Below are 18712 nucleotides of genomic sequence, written 5' to 3'. Positions count from 1 at the left end.
CTGGTGTGAGACCCTACCAACTCCTCTCTGGGAGAAGCACAGAGAATTTTGCTCTCTGCTCCTGAGGAGCTTCAAGGGGGAAAAAAGGGAAGAAGTTAAGCCAGAGATTAGCACACTTTATTGATTTATAGTGTCCCTCAGGCAAAAGAAATGCCTAACTATTCTGTTAAGGAAAAAAATAGAAGCCGTAATAAATAGTAACTTTATTTATTTATTTTGCTTTTGGAGGGGAGGAGTAACACCTGGCAACGCTCAGGGGCTACTCCTGGCTCTGCACTCAGGAATTACTTCTGGCAGTGCTCAGGGGACCATATGGGATGCCAGGAATTGGACCTGGGTTGCAAGGCAAACACCCTTACCCACTGTACTATCACTCTAGTCCCAATAAGTAGTAACATGCTAGAAGTCTGACTCGTCAGTGCGCTTTCCCTCAGAGTCCCTGTGGATTTGTGAAATGCTAGGTACCACAGTACGTTGTTGGTATTGGTGGACTGTACACTCCTTCATGCACTTGACCCCAGCTTGAATCCCTGGTACCTCATAAAGTCTCCTGAGTACTGCCAGGTGTGACTGAACTCACCCTCGCCTTGCCAACATTGTGCATTGTTGGTGGACTGTAGACTTCTTCAGATGTCAATAATAAATTTGTCCTTTCTTATGCTCTTGGAACAATATCTGAATGAAGGAATTGGAGGACACTAGTACATTATCAGAGTGGAGCGTCCTCTTTATGGAAGAGTTGTCTGTCCCTCATCATCGTCACCAGAGCATCCAGGTTTCAGCTTAGATTTAACCAGAGATCATGTGGTTTCCTAGCCTAGAATTCTGGACACCTGCCCAGTATGAATTTAGAAACTACACCTTCCAGTGCTCTTGGCACAGCCTGTTTTTTTGGTTGTCACTGAATGGGAGATGCTGGCAGAAGCATTCCTGGTGTGGGAGGGCAGAGGCTCACAAGAAGAGATCTCCTAAGAAAGCACTAGAAACTGAACCTAGGCCCTTACACATAGAACGTAAGTTTTTTACCCCTGAGCTATATCCCTATCCCCCTACAGCTTAGCTTTTCAATTCTTCATACCCTGAGCAAATATCATAAAGCCAAGAAACTTAATTTCATTTGACCAAGCTAAGTGTAGGTTGTCAGTTTTACGAGCCTCTGAGCACATACTTTTGGTTCTCTACCCATTTCTCTAAAGCACAGACCATGATGGAAAAAAATGAATGGCTGAACTTTCACGTATATTCTCAACCCCAAAGAATGATGACCATTTCTTTATAATGCCAAATGCCTCTGACATGGTGGATTTCCTGCCTCCTATTTAAACTATGGAACATTGCCCATTCTGCACTTACAGATTGTTTGCTCAAGTGCACATATCAATCAAATTGCTCTTATCAGTAAAGTGCCAGTATTAGTAAATTGGTAAATATACAAAAACATTGCCAGTCAAACGTTTTGTGTCTTTGTATTAAATTTTTATCATTTCTATCCATTCAAGAGTTTACAAAGTATTTAGAGTTTACAAACTATGTCTGTGAAAAATTTATATTCATCTTCTCCTTCTACCTCCCCCCCTCCCAACCAAACCCCCACATGAAATATAAAAACCTAAAAAGCACTATTCAGGGTTAATTACTGGGGAGTTTACTTTGAATTATTGCCTTTGAAGAAGAAAGTGTTGTGTAGAAGACCTGAAGTAAGAAGACTGGTCATGTGTGCCGACATGATATGTGGAAGAAATTGGACCGTCATTGAAAGGGAGATGCTGGCAGAAGCGTGCCTGGTGTGGGAGGGCACGGGCTCATGAGAAGAGATCGCCTAAGAAAGGCACAACACCATCTGCACCTGCAGGCTGTGGTCACCGCCCCTGTTTCATTGCTGCTTTGTCAAAGTCTGCTGGTTCTGCGTCCACTCAGCTTCTTCACCCCTAGTTCCATCTGTGCGTCCCCAGGTCTTACTCTCATTTTCACTTCCTTTCCCTCAGGATCCTGACAGCTTTAAGGATTCTTCTTAAAGACTCAGTTTCCTTGGCAATTAGTGCTAACTAAATAATGTCATGATTATGAAAGTTAAATGAGATCCATGTTAAAGCCTTTTGTTGCCAATGATCACGACAATCACGACCATCCTGTTATTCGTCGATTGCCTTGAGCAGGCCCCAGTAATGTCTCCTTCGTCCTAGCCCTGCGATTTTTTAAAAAGTGCCATATTCAAGGCTCTTTCAGAGTTAGGAGAATGAGAGCCATCATTGTTACTGGCATTTGGCATATTGGGTATGCCACGGGGAGTTTGCCAGACTCTGCCGTGTGGGCAGGTTACATTTGGTAGCTTGCCAGTTTGTCCAAAGTAGGAATGAGATGATAAGATGTCACGGGGCGCCGCATGCTTCCGGAGGCTGGGTTTTATAGTCTCTGAGTCTTGGCCGTTGATGGGATTACACGACGCCAGGGGGCCAGTTGGTGGGTGTGACCCCCGCCTGCTGGAATTTGGAGGATCTGGGTGGAGGATGCTCAGCCCCGATCCGAGTAGGCTTGGAGATCTCAGCCCCGGGACCCGCGTGCCTTTGTTCCCCTGCCGGTACCTTCATGCGTGCGGAGAGTGGTCTCAGCATGGTGGTGGCTACAAATTTATATATATATTAGGTGTCGAAAATCATTTGTTGGTCTTTTCCTCTATTGTAGCCATTTCTCAATGTACCTGTTACCCTCTGAACAATTCTTTGTCAAATACCAAATTTAAATGCCGCTGTTTCATCTTGCCTGGATTATGGTGATTCCTGTGCAGCTTTATGATCTAAGCCAAATCTTTAAGTACTCCTCTGGCTCGTATCTCTTCCACAGAACACCCAGGCAAGATCATAATCTACAAAACACAGAGGCAGTAACTCCTTTTAATTGCCAGAAGTTCATCAGACGCTAAGCTCTAAATGCAGTCACTTCAACACTCGCCTTGAAAAGCTTCTCTCTGCTTATTTCTCAGAGCCGAGACTGTGTGAAGCTGGGCCCTCCCTCCGAGGGAGAAGTTGTTCAAGTCAAGTGGCCTGATGGGAAACTGTACGGGGCAAAATATCTTGGCTCAAATGTCGCCCACATGTACCAGGTGAGTGTGCCCAATGTGTGCTTGCTGAGAGGACAGGGAAAGCCAGAGGGCAGAGAGAAGCCGTGTACTGCTGATCAATAAAACACGACTTTGAGGCAGCTCTAATTTTGTAAAGAAGAAGATTGTGTCTTGTGACCCCAATATTGGAGTTTTACTACCATGTTCAGCACTGCTAAAGTCTTAATATAATTTGATGAAGGGTTTCATTTTAAATAATACGGTTAGGCTGTAAAGTTAAACAACAAATGTGGACTGCTGTCCTGTGTTTCCTTTTTATGGGCGGAGACAAATTGGCTGGTTTATTGCACCATGAGCCAGGACAATAACTGCTGCTCCTCAGGCCACAGCCTGGGGTTGGTGGCTTTTGTCTGTGAGACACGCCCCTCCCTGGGCATTTTAGCTAACCTAAAACATGTGCAGTGATATGGATACAGCCAGCTAATTACCCTCGAAGGAGTGCTTGCTTTATGAAAAGTACAATTTCCAATTGGACATCCTACTAACTGTGAAATTTCATGGATTAAAATGTATATTCAGTTTAAAAATCCTTATCAGACATAAGAATGATAAAGCTGTAACGAGGAAAATCACACGAATGGCACAGGTGCCTTTATATTCCTTTAGAAAGATTCTTAAAAGGCACAAACTTACCTAAACCGGTGCATTTTAGTACTTTCAGCAACATGATGGCTCAAATCCACATTCTCCAGCTAAGCAGTAAAGTGAAAATAGGAAGATTGAAGGAAAATGGAAAACAAAAAAAACCAAAACCAAGAAGGCCCGGACCTGTTGAGTTAAAAACAGCTTGAGAATGATAAGACTGCCCATTTCAGCAGAGAAATTGTTCAAAGACTGATAAGGGGCAAGGGCTTAAAGGGAAGAGTACATTATAAGTCATTGCACCAAGAACTGGAGCACAATATAATTAAAAATGTTCAAAGAAGTACAGAAAATTTAGGGGAGAAGGTATTTCATGGTTTAGAAAAACTCAAGGGGGAAGGTGGAGCGTGTGCAAAGCATTTGCTCTTTGTGTGTGTGTATGTGTGTGTGTGTGTGTGAGAGAGAGAGACAGACAGACAGACAGACACACACCACACACCACACACACACACACACACACACACACACACAGAGTATAAAGGCCATTTCCTCTTCCCCTTTGTATTGGTGAAAATACTCAGTAACAGAGTCAGATCATTTCTAACCATATAGGTGCTGGAGATCCCTTGTGGCAGAATATTGAGAATTGGGCAAAATTCTAAGGGCAGCCTTATAAATATATATTAGGGATTCCTAGGGGGAAAAGCATTCATTCAAAGTGAAATAATTGTATTCATTAAACAATGCACAAGTTTCATGCATGTTGTAAAACTATTTGCTATGTATATCATAATGAGAACATGTTAAATTCAGGCTCAGCTTTAGTAATCAGTGTGTGAACTTCAGTTGAATTTATGATGCCCTTTCAACATAGAACTATGAGAATATTTATAGACTCAATGAAAAAGTTAATACTAATATTAAAATTGTCTCTCACGCAGAAGGTGTTTAAAATCACTCATTAAACTAAGTGGCCTTTTGAGATCTTTTTGTGTTTTGTGTCTAAGTTTTCAGTAGCAAGCAGAGATATTTATAAAACTAGATGCAAATTAAAATCCTTCAGTATGGTGCTAAGTATGTATATGCATTCTTTTTATGTCTGTGCAGACTTTTTTCTCTTTTTGTCATTTGAATCCTATTTTACAAATGAGGGGAAAAAGGTTCGGCGAATTCAGTAATTTGTTTTCAAGAATACATGTCCAAGGCTGGAGAGATAGTACAGCGGGTTAGGCACTTGCCTTCATGTGGCCAACCCATGTTTGATCCCCACTGGAATAATCCCTGAGCACTGCTAGAAGTGGCTCCAGATCAAAAATTAATAAATAAACCAATTATTTCATCTGGTAAAGGGAAGGACTAGATTTGCCCTTCTCTAACTTTGCCCCTGACTCTAGCACCAAAAGTCCTATATTCCAGCAGACCCTTTAGTCCCGGGATGGGAAACATCTGACCCTTTAGTCCCGGGATGGGAAACATCTGCCCCGTGAGCCGTGTAAGGCCCACAGAATCATTTCATCTGGCCCTGGTACATGATGGGACAGAAATGTGTGTCTGTATTGTATGACCCAGTACGAAGTTATAAATATCCAAATCGTGCTCAGCAGAAAAATAGGTTCCCCATCCCAGCATCTTAGAAAACCACGATGATTATCTCTACACCAGGCTCTTATTTAGTGTTATAATTGTGATTTTCTCTTTTAGCATTTTCAAATCTGAAACGGAATTAAGGTCAGCACAGGCAGTTATGACCTTACTATCAAATTGTAAATGAGATGACCCCATGACCCAATTAAATTTTAAAGAAACTGTTATACTAGAAAGAGGCGAAAAAATTAAAAAGCCTCCCCATATCAGCCATCTGAGTCCTGTTACTCTCTCCCCCCTACAGTTTGAGTGCAATAAGATATTAGCAGTAGATGGATGATAAGAAGTTTAACAATATATTTATATTTTCTATAACATTTTTTTTCAAATTCGGCAGATTTTTTATTAACATTATGCAGATGCTTGGGTGGTTTAATTTCCCTTTTGACTTGAAGTATCAAGTTGTTTTGTTCTTGTTTTTTTTTGTTTGTATTTATTTGGCATTTAATAAGCCACACCCAGCTATACTCAGAGCTTACTCCTGATTCTGAACAGGGATCACTCCTGGTGAGGCTCAGGGGACCATCTGGGTGGCTGGGATGGAACCCAGGTCAGCAGCATGCAAGGTATGCATACTTTTTTTTTTTTTTGCTTTTTGGGTCACACCCAGCAATGCTCAGGGGTTACTCCTGGCTCTGCACTCAGGAATTACTCCTGGTGGTGCTTGGGGGACCATATGGGATGCTGGGAATCGAACCCGGGTCGGACGCGTGCAAGGCAAACGCCCTACCCGCTGTGCTATTGCTCCAGCCTCGGTATGCATATTTCTACCTGTACTATCTTGCCAGCCCACCAAGCATATTTTTATTTTTTTTTTTTAAAGTATTCAGGCAACCATACAAGTTAGAGATTTCAAAAAGTGGTTCAGTTTGAACCTGTTAGAAATTCTACCCTCATCACATCCCTTTTGCTGTTTTCTCCTGGAAGAGTTCATGTGGGATTAAATTTAAACGGAAGGGACGAAGAACCTTTGGATATGACTTTTGAGGAATTTCCCCAGATATTCGAGGATACTATTAATATCATTTACTTTTTCTCTGACAAAACCTCCTAAGAGTCCAGGGAGATAGTGCAGGGATGAGGATACTTCCATGGCCCTAGTTTTGAATCTTCAGCAACACATAGGGTTTCCCAAGCACCCACCAGGAGGTCACTCCTGAGCCTGGAGACAGGCAGAGCCCCTCAACACCCACAGGCCAGGCAGAGTACTCACCACCCCTCCTCCACTCCAGCCTCCTAAAATGTTAGGGAAGGAAAGTAGTTACGAAATTATTTATTTCCATATCATTAGCTTGAAAATAAACTTTTAAGCAGTTTCTCTTTAGATGGGCTGGAGCGATAGCACAGCAGGTAGGGTGTTTGCCTTGTGTGCGGCCAACCCGGGTTCAATTCCTCCATCCCTCACGGAGAGCCCAGCAAGCTCCCCAGAGTATTCCACTCACACGAAAGAGCCTGACAAGCTCCCCGTGGCATATACGATATGCCAAAAACAGTAACAAGTCTCACAGTGGAGACGTTACTGGTGCCTGCCTGAGCAAATCAATGAATGGAGGGAGGACAGTGCTACAGTACTTCACTTTAGATAATGTATTTCACAATTGATATTGTTTATATGTTACAAGGTTGAGAACCTGGGGTTTTCCTAGCGTGTTTGATTTAATTTGATTGAAGCAAGTACTATAAGAACGTAAGAAATTTTATCTGGTAGGATTAAATGCAAGGGTAAGTACATCATCGTTTCTTTCTCAAAGAGTAGTGGTCTTTTCCTTTTATGTTATCAGAGCCTCTCAGAAATATGGGACTGACAGGCCCACTGTTAAATTGGCCACGGCCTCACATTCTGAATTATCATTAAAGCAGCAGCTACTTTTCTTTGTTTTTGCTTTTGCTTTGGGGGCATGAAGTTTTTATATCTCATGTTCCAAGGCATTCATTTTCAAGAATTTCACTGTTTGAACATATATTTTGTTCCTAGTTTGATAAGGGAAAGAGCTTTTCTTCCTTCCTTCACTGTTGGTGAGTTTCTTTGTTCAGCTTGAATTCTTTTTTCTTTTTTTTTCCCCTTTTTTTCACTGTAGTGGGATGGAACTCTGGAGGGAAAATGTCAACTGTTGTTTGTTTCTGAATGTATGTTATGATTTCTTCCTTAACACCAGGTTGAATTTGAAGATGGATCTCAGATAGCAATGAAGAGAGAGGACATCTATACTTTAGATGAAGAGTTACCCAAGAGAGTGAAAGCCCGTTTTGTAAGTGCTGGAAAATGCCACTTGGGATCCCCACGTGGTTTCCTCATTCTCTCCATCTCTCCAAACTGTAGGTTTCTTTAAATGTTCGATTGTGTATTTAGTGCCTTTTCTCTCAGATCCTGAGGTGAGGGTGACTTCACTTCTCAGTGGCGCCTCGAGGAAGCAGGTCCTCCAGAGTAAAACAGCAATGGCAAGAAAAGCACTGGAACACTGTTGCCCAGCCAGTGAGAAATGTAGAAGGAGATGACCCACTTGCCATATTAGAAAGAATGGGGAACGAGAAAATCAAATATTCCTATCGTAAGGCTACAATAGCATTAAAAGAAAATCCGAATAACTTATCTGTTCTAGGTCAGGGAATCTCTTGAGAACAACTTTCCTTTTTCAGATGCCAGGACTGGCCACCCCATTTCCTGTTTCTGTCTTCCACAGTCTCTGCCTTTTTTCCCTTTATTTTAGATGATAGTCAAAAGAGCTATAGTGGGGGGAAGAAGGGGGAAGGAAGAAACTGGCTCCCTGAAAGTCCCTTAAGTAGTTGATCTTCTGACCTGTGAGTGACCAAGTTTCAAATGCTAGCTGATCATCACATCAAAAGGAAGCTCTCAATAGCCTCCTTTAATCATAGTCTCCTTGTTCTCCATTAGATTTGGCTTCACTACCAGGATACCTTCCCATGGGGCTTTATTTGTTTATAACTCTTGAGTTTTCTTTTCATTTTCCCTTTTTTTTTTTTGTGCCACACCTGGTACTCAAGGCTTACTCCTAGGTCTGCACGCAGCAATCACTCCTGGTGCAGCTTGAGAACCATGTAGATCAACAGGGATCAGACCTAGGTCGGCCCCATGCAAGGCAATCGCCTACCCACCTTACTATCTCTTTATCCCCATCTCTTGAGTTTTCTTTTTTTTTCTTTTTTGGGTCACACCTGGTGATGCACAGGGGTTACTCCTGGCTCTGCACTCAGGAATTACTCTTGGTGGTGCTCAGGGGACCATGTGAGATGCTGGGAATCGAACCCGGGTCAGCCGCGTGCAAGGCAAACTCCCTACCTGCTGTGCTATTGCTCCTTCCCCCTCTTGAGTTATCTAAGCATTCAACTTTTTAAAAAAGTTTTCTAAGCATTCAACCTTTTTAAAAAGAAAATTCTAAGTGAATTAAATTAATTCTGATTCATTTCTTTAAAAGTTTCATTTTTAAAAAGTTGGAAAAAAATACAAAAATTGTACACATACTCTCTGAGTATAACCTACAGCAGGTGAGCCTGTGTATTGGAAAATACCTTAAGAAACACAGACTCAGAGTCATTAAATCCAGTTTACCACCTCTGTTACCTAGGAAACCAGTTTTCCTTCAGATTGGAATAGAAGCCTCAGGTCCTTGGTTAGACTATGACTTTTTTACCCCTAGTTGGTGAAACAAATATAATTGGAAAAATTCATTGATGAGGATATTTTATGATAAGAGAAATTTATTTCTTTTAAGGGGAAGAGGATTGGCAACCCCCCAAGGAGGTCTTCATGTTTTAATGACTTCTGCTCACCCAGACCCACGCTGAGAGTAATTTTTCAAAGACATCAGCAGTCCACTGCAGTGATGTGTTGAAGTGGTGGGTTTTTTGAGTATTTTTTTTTTTTTTGCCACTAACTTCAGAAACAGCCCCATTACCTTTTATTGTCTAATGGAATAACCATAGCAACGGTGCATAATTAACTAGAGCTGCTGGCAAATCGGTTTTATTGTATTTGAGAGTCTGACTTTTGCTGTTTTCACATAGTGGCAACACTTTCGTAGGTGTTTTATTTTTCTCCTTTGATAACTTTAGCACTCGTAAGAGGAAAAGATTACTTAGAACAAGTATCTTACCAAGAATGAATGAAATAAAGATGTGTTCTCTAAATGACATGGGGTGCCTTTCCCATTCACATTCCCTCACCTCCCTCTCCCCACTAAGTGAAACTAGGCAGCAGCGGGGGAAAATCCACGGAGGTTGTCTGTGACCCTGGATGTGTGTTACTGTCTTGGCTGGGCTCTTGGGTCCATGTTTTAGTTTTCAAGCTTTGTCTGTCATTTGTCTCTTCTTCACAAGTCATCTAGTGTTTTCAGACTTCAAAGCCAGACTCAGACTGTATAGGAAGTGGCCTCAGTGACATAGTGGGATACACAGTGCAGGTATTTTCCCAAATGATCCAACTCACTGAAAATGAGTTGGAAATGCATTTGGGGATTCAATCACTATCACTATCACTATCACCTCTTTGTTCATCGATTTGCTCTAGCAGGCACCAGTAACGACTCCATTCATCCCTGTCACGTGCTAGTGTAGCCCAATGGCATATTGGGGGCTCTTTCGGGGTCAGGGGAATGAGGACCATCATTGTAACTGTTTTTGGCATATCGAGTATGCTACGGGTATACTTGCCAGGCTCTGCTGTGTGGCGGGATACTCTAGGTAGCTTGCTGGGCTCTCCTAGAGGGATGGAGGCTTTTGGGAATTCAAAATAGTGAGAAATTAGGCAAAATAAATATTGCTCTAATGCAGATTTTACCTTAGTACCACTCAGTAAAGCCCACCTTTCTCTTACTCATCTATTAGTGAGCAGTTAGTAGTGCTGGGTGTTTTGAAACACATATAAAATCAGAAATGCCCCCTGATGGGGTTCATGGATCCCCTTCTCCTTATCTCTGTCACCACGCTGAATGTGACTATGTTGGATATGTAGAGTGTTAGAATAATGCAAAGGAAATATCTTCAAGTTTGTGTGTGGTGGGGAAGATAAGAATATCTTCCATAAAGGAATTGCACATCTAAAGACAATGGGACAGAAACAGTAAAATGCGGTTGGGAATTATTCTGTCTCCTCAAGACATGGAGTAGAATTATGCCAAACTCAGCCTACGGAGTGTGGATGTTATGCTAAAGATAATAAGGCTACTGAAAGAGTCCAAATCATAATCAGCATGTTCTTAAGGAGCTTTCTTCTAGTAGTTCTATAGAAAAAGGACTGAGAGGACTGGAGATACAGTATAGTGTGTAGGGCATTTGCCTTGAATGCAACCAAACTGGTTCAATCTTCAGCATGCAGTTCCCCGAACACAACCGGGAATAAGTACTGAGCATTGCTTCGTGTGCCCCAAAAATTGAAAGGAAAAAAAAAGATGGGCGGGAGCAGTAGCACAGTGGGTAGGGGTTTGCCTTGCACACAGCCGACCCAGTCGACCTGAGTTCGATTCGTCAGCCCCTCTCAGAGCCCTGCAAGCTATCAAGAGTATCTCGCCTGCACGGCAAAGCCTGGCAAGCTACCCGTGATGTATTCGATATGCCAAACACAGTAACAACAAGTCTCACAATGTTACTGGGCCCATTCGAGCAAATGGATGAACAACGGGAGGACAGTAACAGTGACAGTAGGGACATTGCACTTATAATATAGCACTTATGTAGCACTTAAAATGGCTTGCACCATGGGATCAGTAGGAATAAAGAAGAAAGAACTGAGATCCATTGTAGGAGAGTTCTGGGACAGGGAGTGGACAAAAGGAAGTTTATGATGACTCACATTTTGACCAGCATAACAGTTTATGAGGTTGATGGTACCACTTATGGAGCATAGAAAGGACAGTGATGGCGTGAACTCAGTGGCACTGAGTTCAGTTTAGGCCTGAAATGCTCAAAGAGTCCCTAGGAGAATCATACTGAAATGTTTCTAGGAGATAGATACGTCGGTCTGAGTATAGAAGGAGATCTGAACTGAGCAAGAGGTCAATTTGAGTGAATGTCCTCAGAATAGAAGACTTGAGTGTGTACCCAAGGGCCCAGGACCTGTATGGAGAACAGTCTAAACACAAAGCCCTCGGTGCATCAGCGTTGAACAAATAGTTCATCAAAGGGATGGTGAGCCAAAGAGCTCAACATGCTGACACACAACATGCTTTGCATGTAGGAGGCCCAGGTTTGAGCACTGTTGGCAGCCCCCCTGAGCACTGAGCTGGGAGTAGCCTCCTGAGCCTCACATATTGTGTGACCCAAAACCTAAAGAAAGATAAAGAGACTCTGAGTCTTCAGCAGTGAACAGCCAGCGGTGGAAATGAGGGAGGAGGAAAGACTTAGAAAATCATAAAGAGGGAAGTTTCCAGCAGTAGTTAGTGATGGAGCGGTGCAGTAAGCTGACGGTGGAATGTGTCATAGGAATTAGCAACCAGGATTTGGACAAAAATGGTTTTAAGGAAATAGTGAAATCCAGGCCCAAAGTTGTCAGTAGGAATAGGGCTGAATTAGAAATGAGTGTTGATAAATCAATTACTTTGGTTGGGCATGGTGATAGGGGAAAATGGAGAGGAGGATTTAAATGAGAAGATTCTGTTCCTGTTATCACTTGGGGAAAGCTATCATATGGGGGAGGAGGAATGATGGAGAGCCAAACAAAGTGGGCTAAAGGGTGAGGAGGACGTGTCCAGAATCTCTGTGGGTGTCCCTCTCCCCTCGGGCATCTGTGCAGCCTCGATAACTTTCCTCCTGCTGGTGTCTGAATGCCGTCATTGACCAGTCTTGTAATGACCACAGCCCTGCTCCTCTGTAGTGTAACACCAACTTGTTTCTAGTCCACAGCTTCTGATATGCGATTTGAGGACACATTCTACGGAGCCGACATAATCCAAGGGGAGAAAAAGAGGCAGCGAGTGCTGAGCTCCAGGTTTAAGAACGAGTATGTGGATGACCCGGTGTACCGCACTTTTCTGAAGAGCTCTTTCCAGAAGAAGTGCGTGAAGAGGCCCTAGTAGACACTGCCAAAGACCACAGAGTAGCTTGTGCCGGAAGACGCTAGAGGACAGGACAGCCTGTGGGCTGGACTGTGTGTTTCGCCTGGGGTGGGTGATGTGATTTATCTCTGACAGTGGACATGCATCTTCCCAGAGTTTGGTGACCAAGACCTTATAGTACACATGCGCTAACAATTGGCTCCATCTATCAGAAGGCATTCTCTAGCCTTGCTCTCACTTGGGAACAACTGTCTTCTTGGATCCCAAAGAATTTTTCTAAGTAAAGGAAATAACAGTGAATCACCCACCCAGAAAAAAAAAAGTCACTGCCTGAGAGAAGGTGGGTTCATGCCCGGTGTGTGGCTCAGGCCCCGAGTCAGGGAACACAGGGAGCCTTCTCGCCCCTCCACCCCAGCCTCGAGAGCCCAGATTCTGGGATGGTGGGAAGGGGGGAATCATTTCTATATTTTCCACAGTCAGGGAAGGACTCTCACTCATTTTAAAAGGCAGTTTTTATAAAACATTTTTAAAACACAAATGGCATGCATGGTAATAAGATTTACCCGTGTGCTATCTGTATTTCCCTTGTACAGAACTTTCACATTTTTTTATATCCCTATTACTTTTGATTGTGTCTGACAAGAACTGAGTTGTTTGGCCTGTGTGGAATTTTTGGCTCTTGAGAAAGAATTCTTATGAATTGTATGGGAATTTTATATATATTTAAAGAGGGAGATCTGGGGCTGTTATTTTTAAACACTTTCTTTTCCTAATACATATTCTGAGTAGATATTTATAAAATATGTTCCTTTTATTATGTGTTTGTAAAATTAGAGTTTAAATAAATATGCTTTGATGCATAGTTTTGAACTAATAGAATTTTTCCTTTCTAAACCCGCCTGAAAATGTACTAGTGTTTAAAAATAAAGATTTCCATTTGCTCCAATTCTGTCTTGTTGATTTGTCTAGGTTTAAACTGTTAGAAAAACAAGTTTTGTTGGGGAGCTGGCTGTCAAGCCATCCTGGGGGCCCCAATTTTTCCAGACCTCTTTCAGTCACGGGCTTTTCATCTAACTGGAAACATCACCAGACATTTGTGACAGTATCGCTAGGGATAATGACCTCTCTGTCTGTCAGCAGAAGCACTTTCCTCAGCTTCTTTTTAGGCCTGGTGGACACCTACCTATTTCCTCGATTCTCCAACTCTTCTAACCCCAGATTCCGGGTCTTCAGTTTGAAGGGGTTGAATGGATTCTTCGCTCCCTTCACTCTGTGTAGATGAGGAGCAGAGAACAGGCTTGCCCACATCCACACAATCTTCAGTAATGCTCAAGCCAACCTTGGTCACAATTAGGCTGCATAACAAGCTTGCTGAAAAATCTCCGGGGCTCTACAGAGAAGCACTTCTTTGCTTTCCAAAGCTGCAGGGTTGCTGGGCAGTGCGCTGGTGTCAGCGTGGACCAGCTTACAGAGCTGCCCCACGGATGTGTCTCCCTTCATCCCACAGGGCACAGTGGGCTGCTGTGTGAGTTCACATTAGGGGCAGAGATGGGAGAGAAAGAGAGCCCAGGCCCATGCACAGAGCCAGAGATCAGAAGGCATTTCAAAGTTTCATGGCAAAGAGTAGAGTTTCTGGATATGGAGTGAAGAACGGAGATGGTTGTTGCAGTGACCCGGTTAAAGCAGTTCTCCAGCCTGCTCCCTAGTTGAGTGCTCAGTTTTCAGAATGCCTCATGGCTGAACTCTGGGCCGGGAAGAGCCCATCACTCTTATTTCTGCAGGCAGTCAGCATGCCACATTCTCTAAGTTACTCAGATATTTAAGCAAGTCATCAAACTTACATTTTCTGTCTCTGGGTTTTGAATTGAACTGACCTGTCCTTTCCACACTATCCCAGGAAGGAGACCTGTGTAAGGCATTAAAAGGACTTCATCTAAATAGGATCATTCGTTCTGTACATGTTTGCCTGTCAGCAAGATTTCCGATTGACGGCCACAGGAAGAAAATGTGAACAGCCCTATGTGATCTCAAATACAGCTGGGGTTTTTTATGGTCTCACTTAACTAATGTTCCTCTAACCAAGTCCAGCTGTAGATGTGGCCTTAGCAAACAGTGCCGGCCACAAATGCACTCTGACCCTGGAGAAAGGCACCATGTTCCACTGCATCCGTACTAGCTCTCTCCCCCGAGAGACCATTAAAGCTTTTCTACTTATTGTATGACACCTCAATTGTAATTTTAATTTCTTTGGCTTACACCATCTGTATTTTTAGTGTCTGTGTGTAGCATGAAACCAGTCAAAATCCTTCTAGTATTTAAAAAAAAAAAGCTAGCATGACAATTCTAATATAATTCTCTTGTACACTGTTTCTTTGGAGATCAGAGAATTTAGTAAAAACACAGCATATTTCACATTTTAATTTCTTTATGTGTGTTTGAAATGAAAACAGTGTAATTCTTGTCAGTCTATTTTCATTACATTACTTTTGTTTAGGTCTGCTAGAGAAAAACAAGAAATAGCCATTGTTTCTTCTATCAGCTATCATGGCTTCCCAGACTACATTATAAATTGCTACTGAATAATAATATATGAAGATTCGGAATACCAACATATTTTGGAGGAAGTAAATCTGCTACTGTCTGTGTCCATCTGGTGTGAAATGAGACTGAAAAGCTTGTTTCTTTAACTGACCTGGAAGTGATACGGCTAATCATATTGGGAGAGTATATGCTGCAAGATAACATTGCTTTATTTCTTGCCTTTAAAAGGGAGCCGAAATGAAACAATCTGCATTTCAGACATTAATTTCCCTCATAAATGAACCTAATCAGAGATCCTAAGGCATTCTCATTATATAAGTAATTGGTTGGTTGCAAGACGCAATTGGACTGCAAACTGAGAATTCAGATGTGTGGTCCTTGGAAATGTGGCAGGGACCACATGTTGTAGCACTGACTGGCGGCAGAACAATTTCTGGCCCCTGAAGAAGGACCTATAGTTTCCAGCAAGTGGCCTGACAATTCAGAAATGTCATGCTCCATCCTCAGAAGCTGCTTTTCCCCTTGAAATGGAACTTGATCAAGAGAAGCCACAGATTATTGAGCATCTATTGTGTATACCCAGCTGTGTAAGCATGCTTGGCAGTTTTAATCTTCTGTAACCTTCCAAAAAGTAAGCCTCATTCCCCTCTTTTATGGAGGGAGGCAAGGTTCTGCAGTGTTAAATAACGATTGAACCACTCAAGGATTTTAACACAAGAGAGGGAAAAGAACAGAATCCTAAATCTGACCTAAACAAAAGGCATTAATAATAGACAAGTCAGAAATTGGAAGCTTCAGGATCTATATTTTAAGGTTTATTAATGTCTGGTTCTCAATTCCAACAGTTTAATGCAGGCCTAATAAAATGATAGGTTCTACGTTAAACAAACAAACAAACAAAACACCCTCAGAATCTTAAGTTAGCAGATATGAGTAAGGAAGGGCTCATCTTCACTGGCAGAAGTATGTGACTTCACTTCCTGACAAAGCAGAACTTATAGGAACGGAAGATATCAGTGGTTGCCAAGAACTTAGGGCTGAAGGAGCAGTGGAGGGCACAAAGATTGTCAACACAGGGAAGAAGCTTTTGGGGATTGATTGAAATATTCTTTATTTTGATTGTGATGGTTCTAACAGAACTATCTGTAAAATTAATCAATGATTGGGACACTGAAATAGATTTTAATCTGGGACCTCAAGAAGCTGGAGAAATAGGACAGGTAAGGTGCTTGCCTGGAGCACTGTTGGGTGTGGCCCCAAATCAAAAGTATCACCTCAATAAAAAAATAATTGATAAAATATTTATTAAATAAATTCTGGAGGGATGTGGACAGACTACTTAGAAAATATGCCTTGGGAGAATAAGCAGTGGTCAAAGTCCTAGGGAATAGCTAACTATGGTTGAGAGAAAAGAGGAACCTGAGAAAGCATTTAGAGAGGGATGAGAAATGAGCACATGGGGATGCTGTGATGCCAGTGATGTCAAGAGAGCTTGTAGGAAAGATCCAAGCACAATTGTATCATTAAGTAAGAGGCCGGTGGTGACCTTGGGGAGAGCATTTGAAGTGGTTTCAGATGAGTAGTGCATTATTCAAATTTGTGGTTGTTCTCGGACACACATTGACTCCTTTCAAGATTTCCTCCTGGGGCTGGAAGATAGCACAGCGGGCAGGGCATTTGCCTTGCACACGGCCGACCCAGGTTCGATTCCCAGCATATCATGTATGTTCTCCCGAGCACCACCAGAAGTAATTCCTGAGTGCATGAGCCAGGAATAACCCCTGTGCTACACCGGGTGTGACCCAAAGACAAAAAAAAAATTCCTCCTTTGTGTCCAGTTTTGGGAGTTTTTTATTTGATTCAGTTTTTGGTTTAGGGGCCACCGTCTCAGGGACGTACTCCTGGCTCTGTGCTCATGATCACTCCTGGCAGGGCTCAGAGAACCATATGCCGTGCCAGGAATTGAACCCAGGTTAGTTGCATGCAGGGTAAGTACCTTGTACTCTCTCTCACTTTTGTGTCTAGTTTCCAGAGGTTTGATAAATGATGTGTTTCATCTTCATCGCTTTGGGTTAATCTTGCTTGGGGATTATTCAGTTTCTTGAACACTCTAAATTTGGGGAAATTTCACTCTTGAAATGGTTTTCTTTTAGCTTCACATACTCCTCTCCTTCTGGGAGTTCAATGACTTGCACATAAAGTCTTTTCTTCTTGTTCCACAGGTTCATGGTGATCATTTAGTCTGTTTTCTCTCAGTTCAAACTGGGTAAACTATTGATTTGCCCTGAAGCCTAATGTTTCTGTTCTCTGCCATCTCCAAACTATTATTGAATCCACTGAGTGTGTTTTTTATTTTGGTTATTTTCAGTTCTGTAATTCTCATTTGGTCCCTTTTTATATTCCTTTGTCAGAATTTTATAGCCCCCACCCCATTTATTTAAAAAATATTCAAAATTGTCCATTGGGACATTTTCCTGCTCACTACTTTTCAGGTATTCCCAACATCTAGCTCAGATTTTGATAATGGTGTACACTGGTTGTTTTTTCTCATCTAGCTGTGACTTTTTCTTCTTGGAGTGACATGATTTGGTTGTGACCTGGGTAATGAGCGTAGGTGTCATGTTGGAAGATGATGGATTTTACTTCTCTTTTTACTCTTAGCAAGCATTCACCTCATTGCCCTCACAGGTCCTGTCTTTTTGTGCCTTGGGGTTCCAGTGATTCTTTAGCTTTGGGAACTTTATAGTGCTTTTGTGATCTGCTTTGTTTGTGGGTAACCTCAAGGCCACATTGCAAGAGCTATTCTGCTCTTCCATTCAGTTCTCAAATTTTATGCTGGACTAATGTAGGTCAGTTTCACTTGTGGGTTACTCATTGAGTTCCTGAACAGGTTCTAAGAACTCCTTTCTCGACTTCCCTGCTCTCCCAAAATTTACCTCCAATCTCTATAGTTAGGAAACTGAGGGCTGCTGCTGCTACCCAAGGTTGCTACCGCCCACTGAGTCTCCACTGGCATCTTCCTGGCAGGAAAGGGAATGCAACCCTGAACCATCAGCTGAAGCTTAGTCATGAGGAGGGAGAATATCCAAACCCCCAGTGTGTCTCCATCAGCATAATACTTGTGAAGGAAGGAAACATCTCCAGGTGAGTGACAGAAACCCAACTGAGTGTGGCCCCCAAATCCATTCCCCCCTCCAAAAGAAAAAAAGATATACAAACTCCATACCAAACCTTACTAGTACTGCAGAAGTGAAGCCATTCACTGCATTGGATTGGGATAGTGTTGTCAGGATGTTTTTTGTCCTGCTGGGCTGCCCCTTTTCAGGTTCTTAGATTCCAGAGCTGGAATCTTAGATTCCAGGGCTGAAGCGATAGCACAGTGGGTAGGGTGTTTACCTTGCATGAGGTCGAGCCAGGTTCGATTTCTTCGTCCCTCTTGGAGAGCCGGGCAACCTACCTAGAGTATCCCGCCCTCAGAGCCTGTCAAGCTCCCCGTGGTGTATTTAGTATGCCAAAAACAGTCACAACAAGTTTCACATGGAAATGTTACTGGTGCAAATTGATGAAAATGGAATGACAATACTACAGCACTAGATTCCAGAGATCCAGACAGATTTTTCCCTTTGTTCCTGCTGGTGGTTCTGATTTGCATGCTTCTCAAATTCTAGCTTGAGGATATATGGGCAATAAGAAAACCAGAGGTCTCACCTTGCAGAACTAGTCCTTTTCTCTTTTTCAGGATTTCATTAGCCCTTTTCCGATTGCTTGTTATATTATGTCCATGGTTATTATGCTAGCAAAACAGAGCAGGGAGAATGAA

General features: G+C 42.5%; 1 protein-coding gene across 1 annotated transcript in view; it reads left to right on the top strand.

Annotated features, from left to right (window-relative positions):
- KDM4C (lysine demethylase 4C) overlaps positions 1-13297 on the top strand; it is a 443969-nt gene extending 430672 nt beyond the window's left edge. Inside the window, exons 20-22 of the mRNA XM_056130576.1 lie at positions 2981-3100; positions 7501-7593; positions 12193-13297. Coding sequence (XP_055986551.1) covers positions 2981-3100; positions 7501-7593; positions 12193-12369 — 390 coding nt within the window. The 3' untranslated portion in view covers positions 12370-13297. The remainder of the gene's footprint in view (positions 1-2980; positions 3101-7500; positions 7594-12192) is intronic.
- The last annotated feature ends 5415 nt before the right edge of the window (positions 13298-18712 follow it).

This window comes from Sorex fumeus, unplaced genomic scaffold (assembly GCF_029834395.1).
Source record: "Sorex fumeus unplaced genomic scaffold, SorFum_2.1 ptg000079l, whole genome shotgun sequence".
Taxonomy (NCBI): Eukaryota; Metazoa; Chordata; class Mammalia; order Eulipotyphla; family Soricidae; genus Sorex; species Sorex fumeus.
The sequence above is the reverse complement of the archived record's forward strand: the minus strand, read 5'-3'. Positions and strand labels throughout refer to the sequence as shown.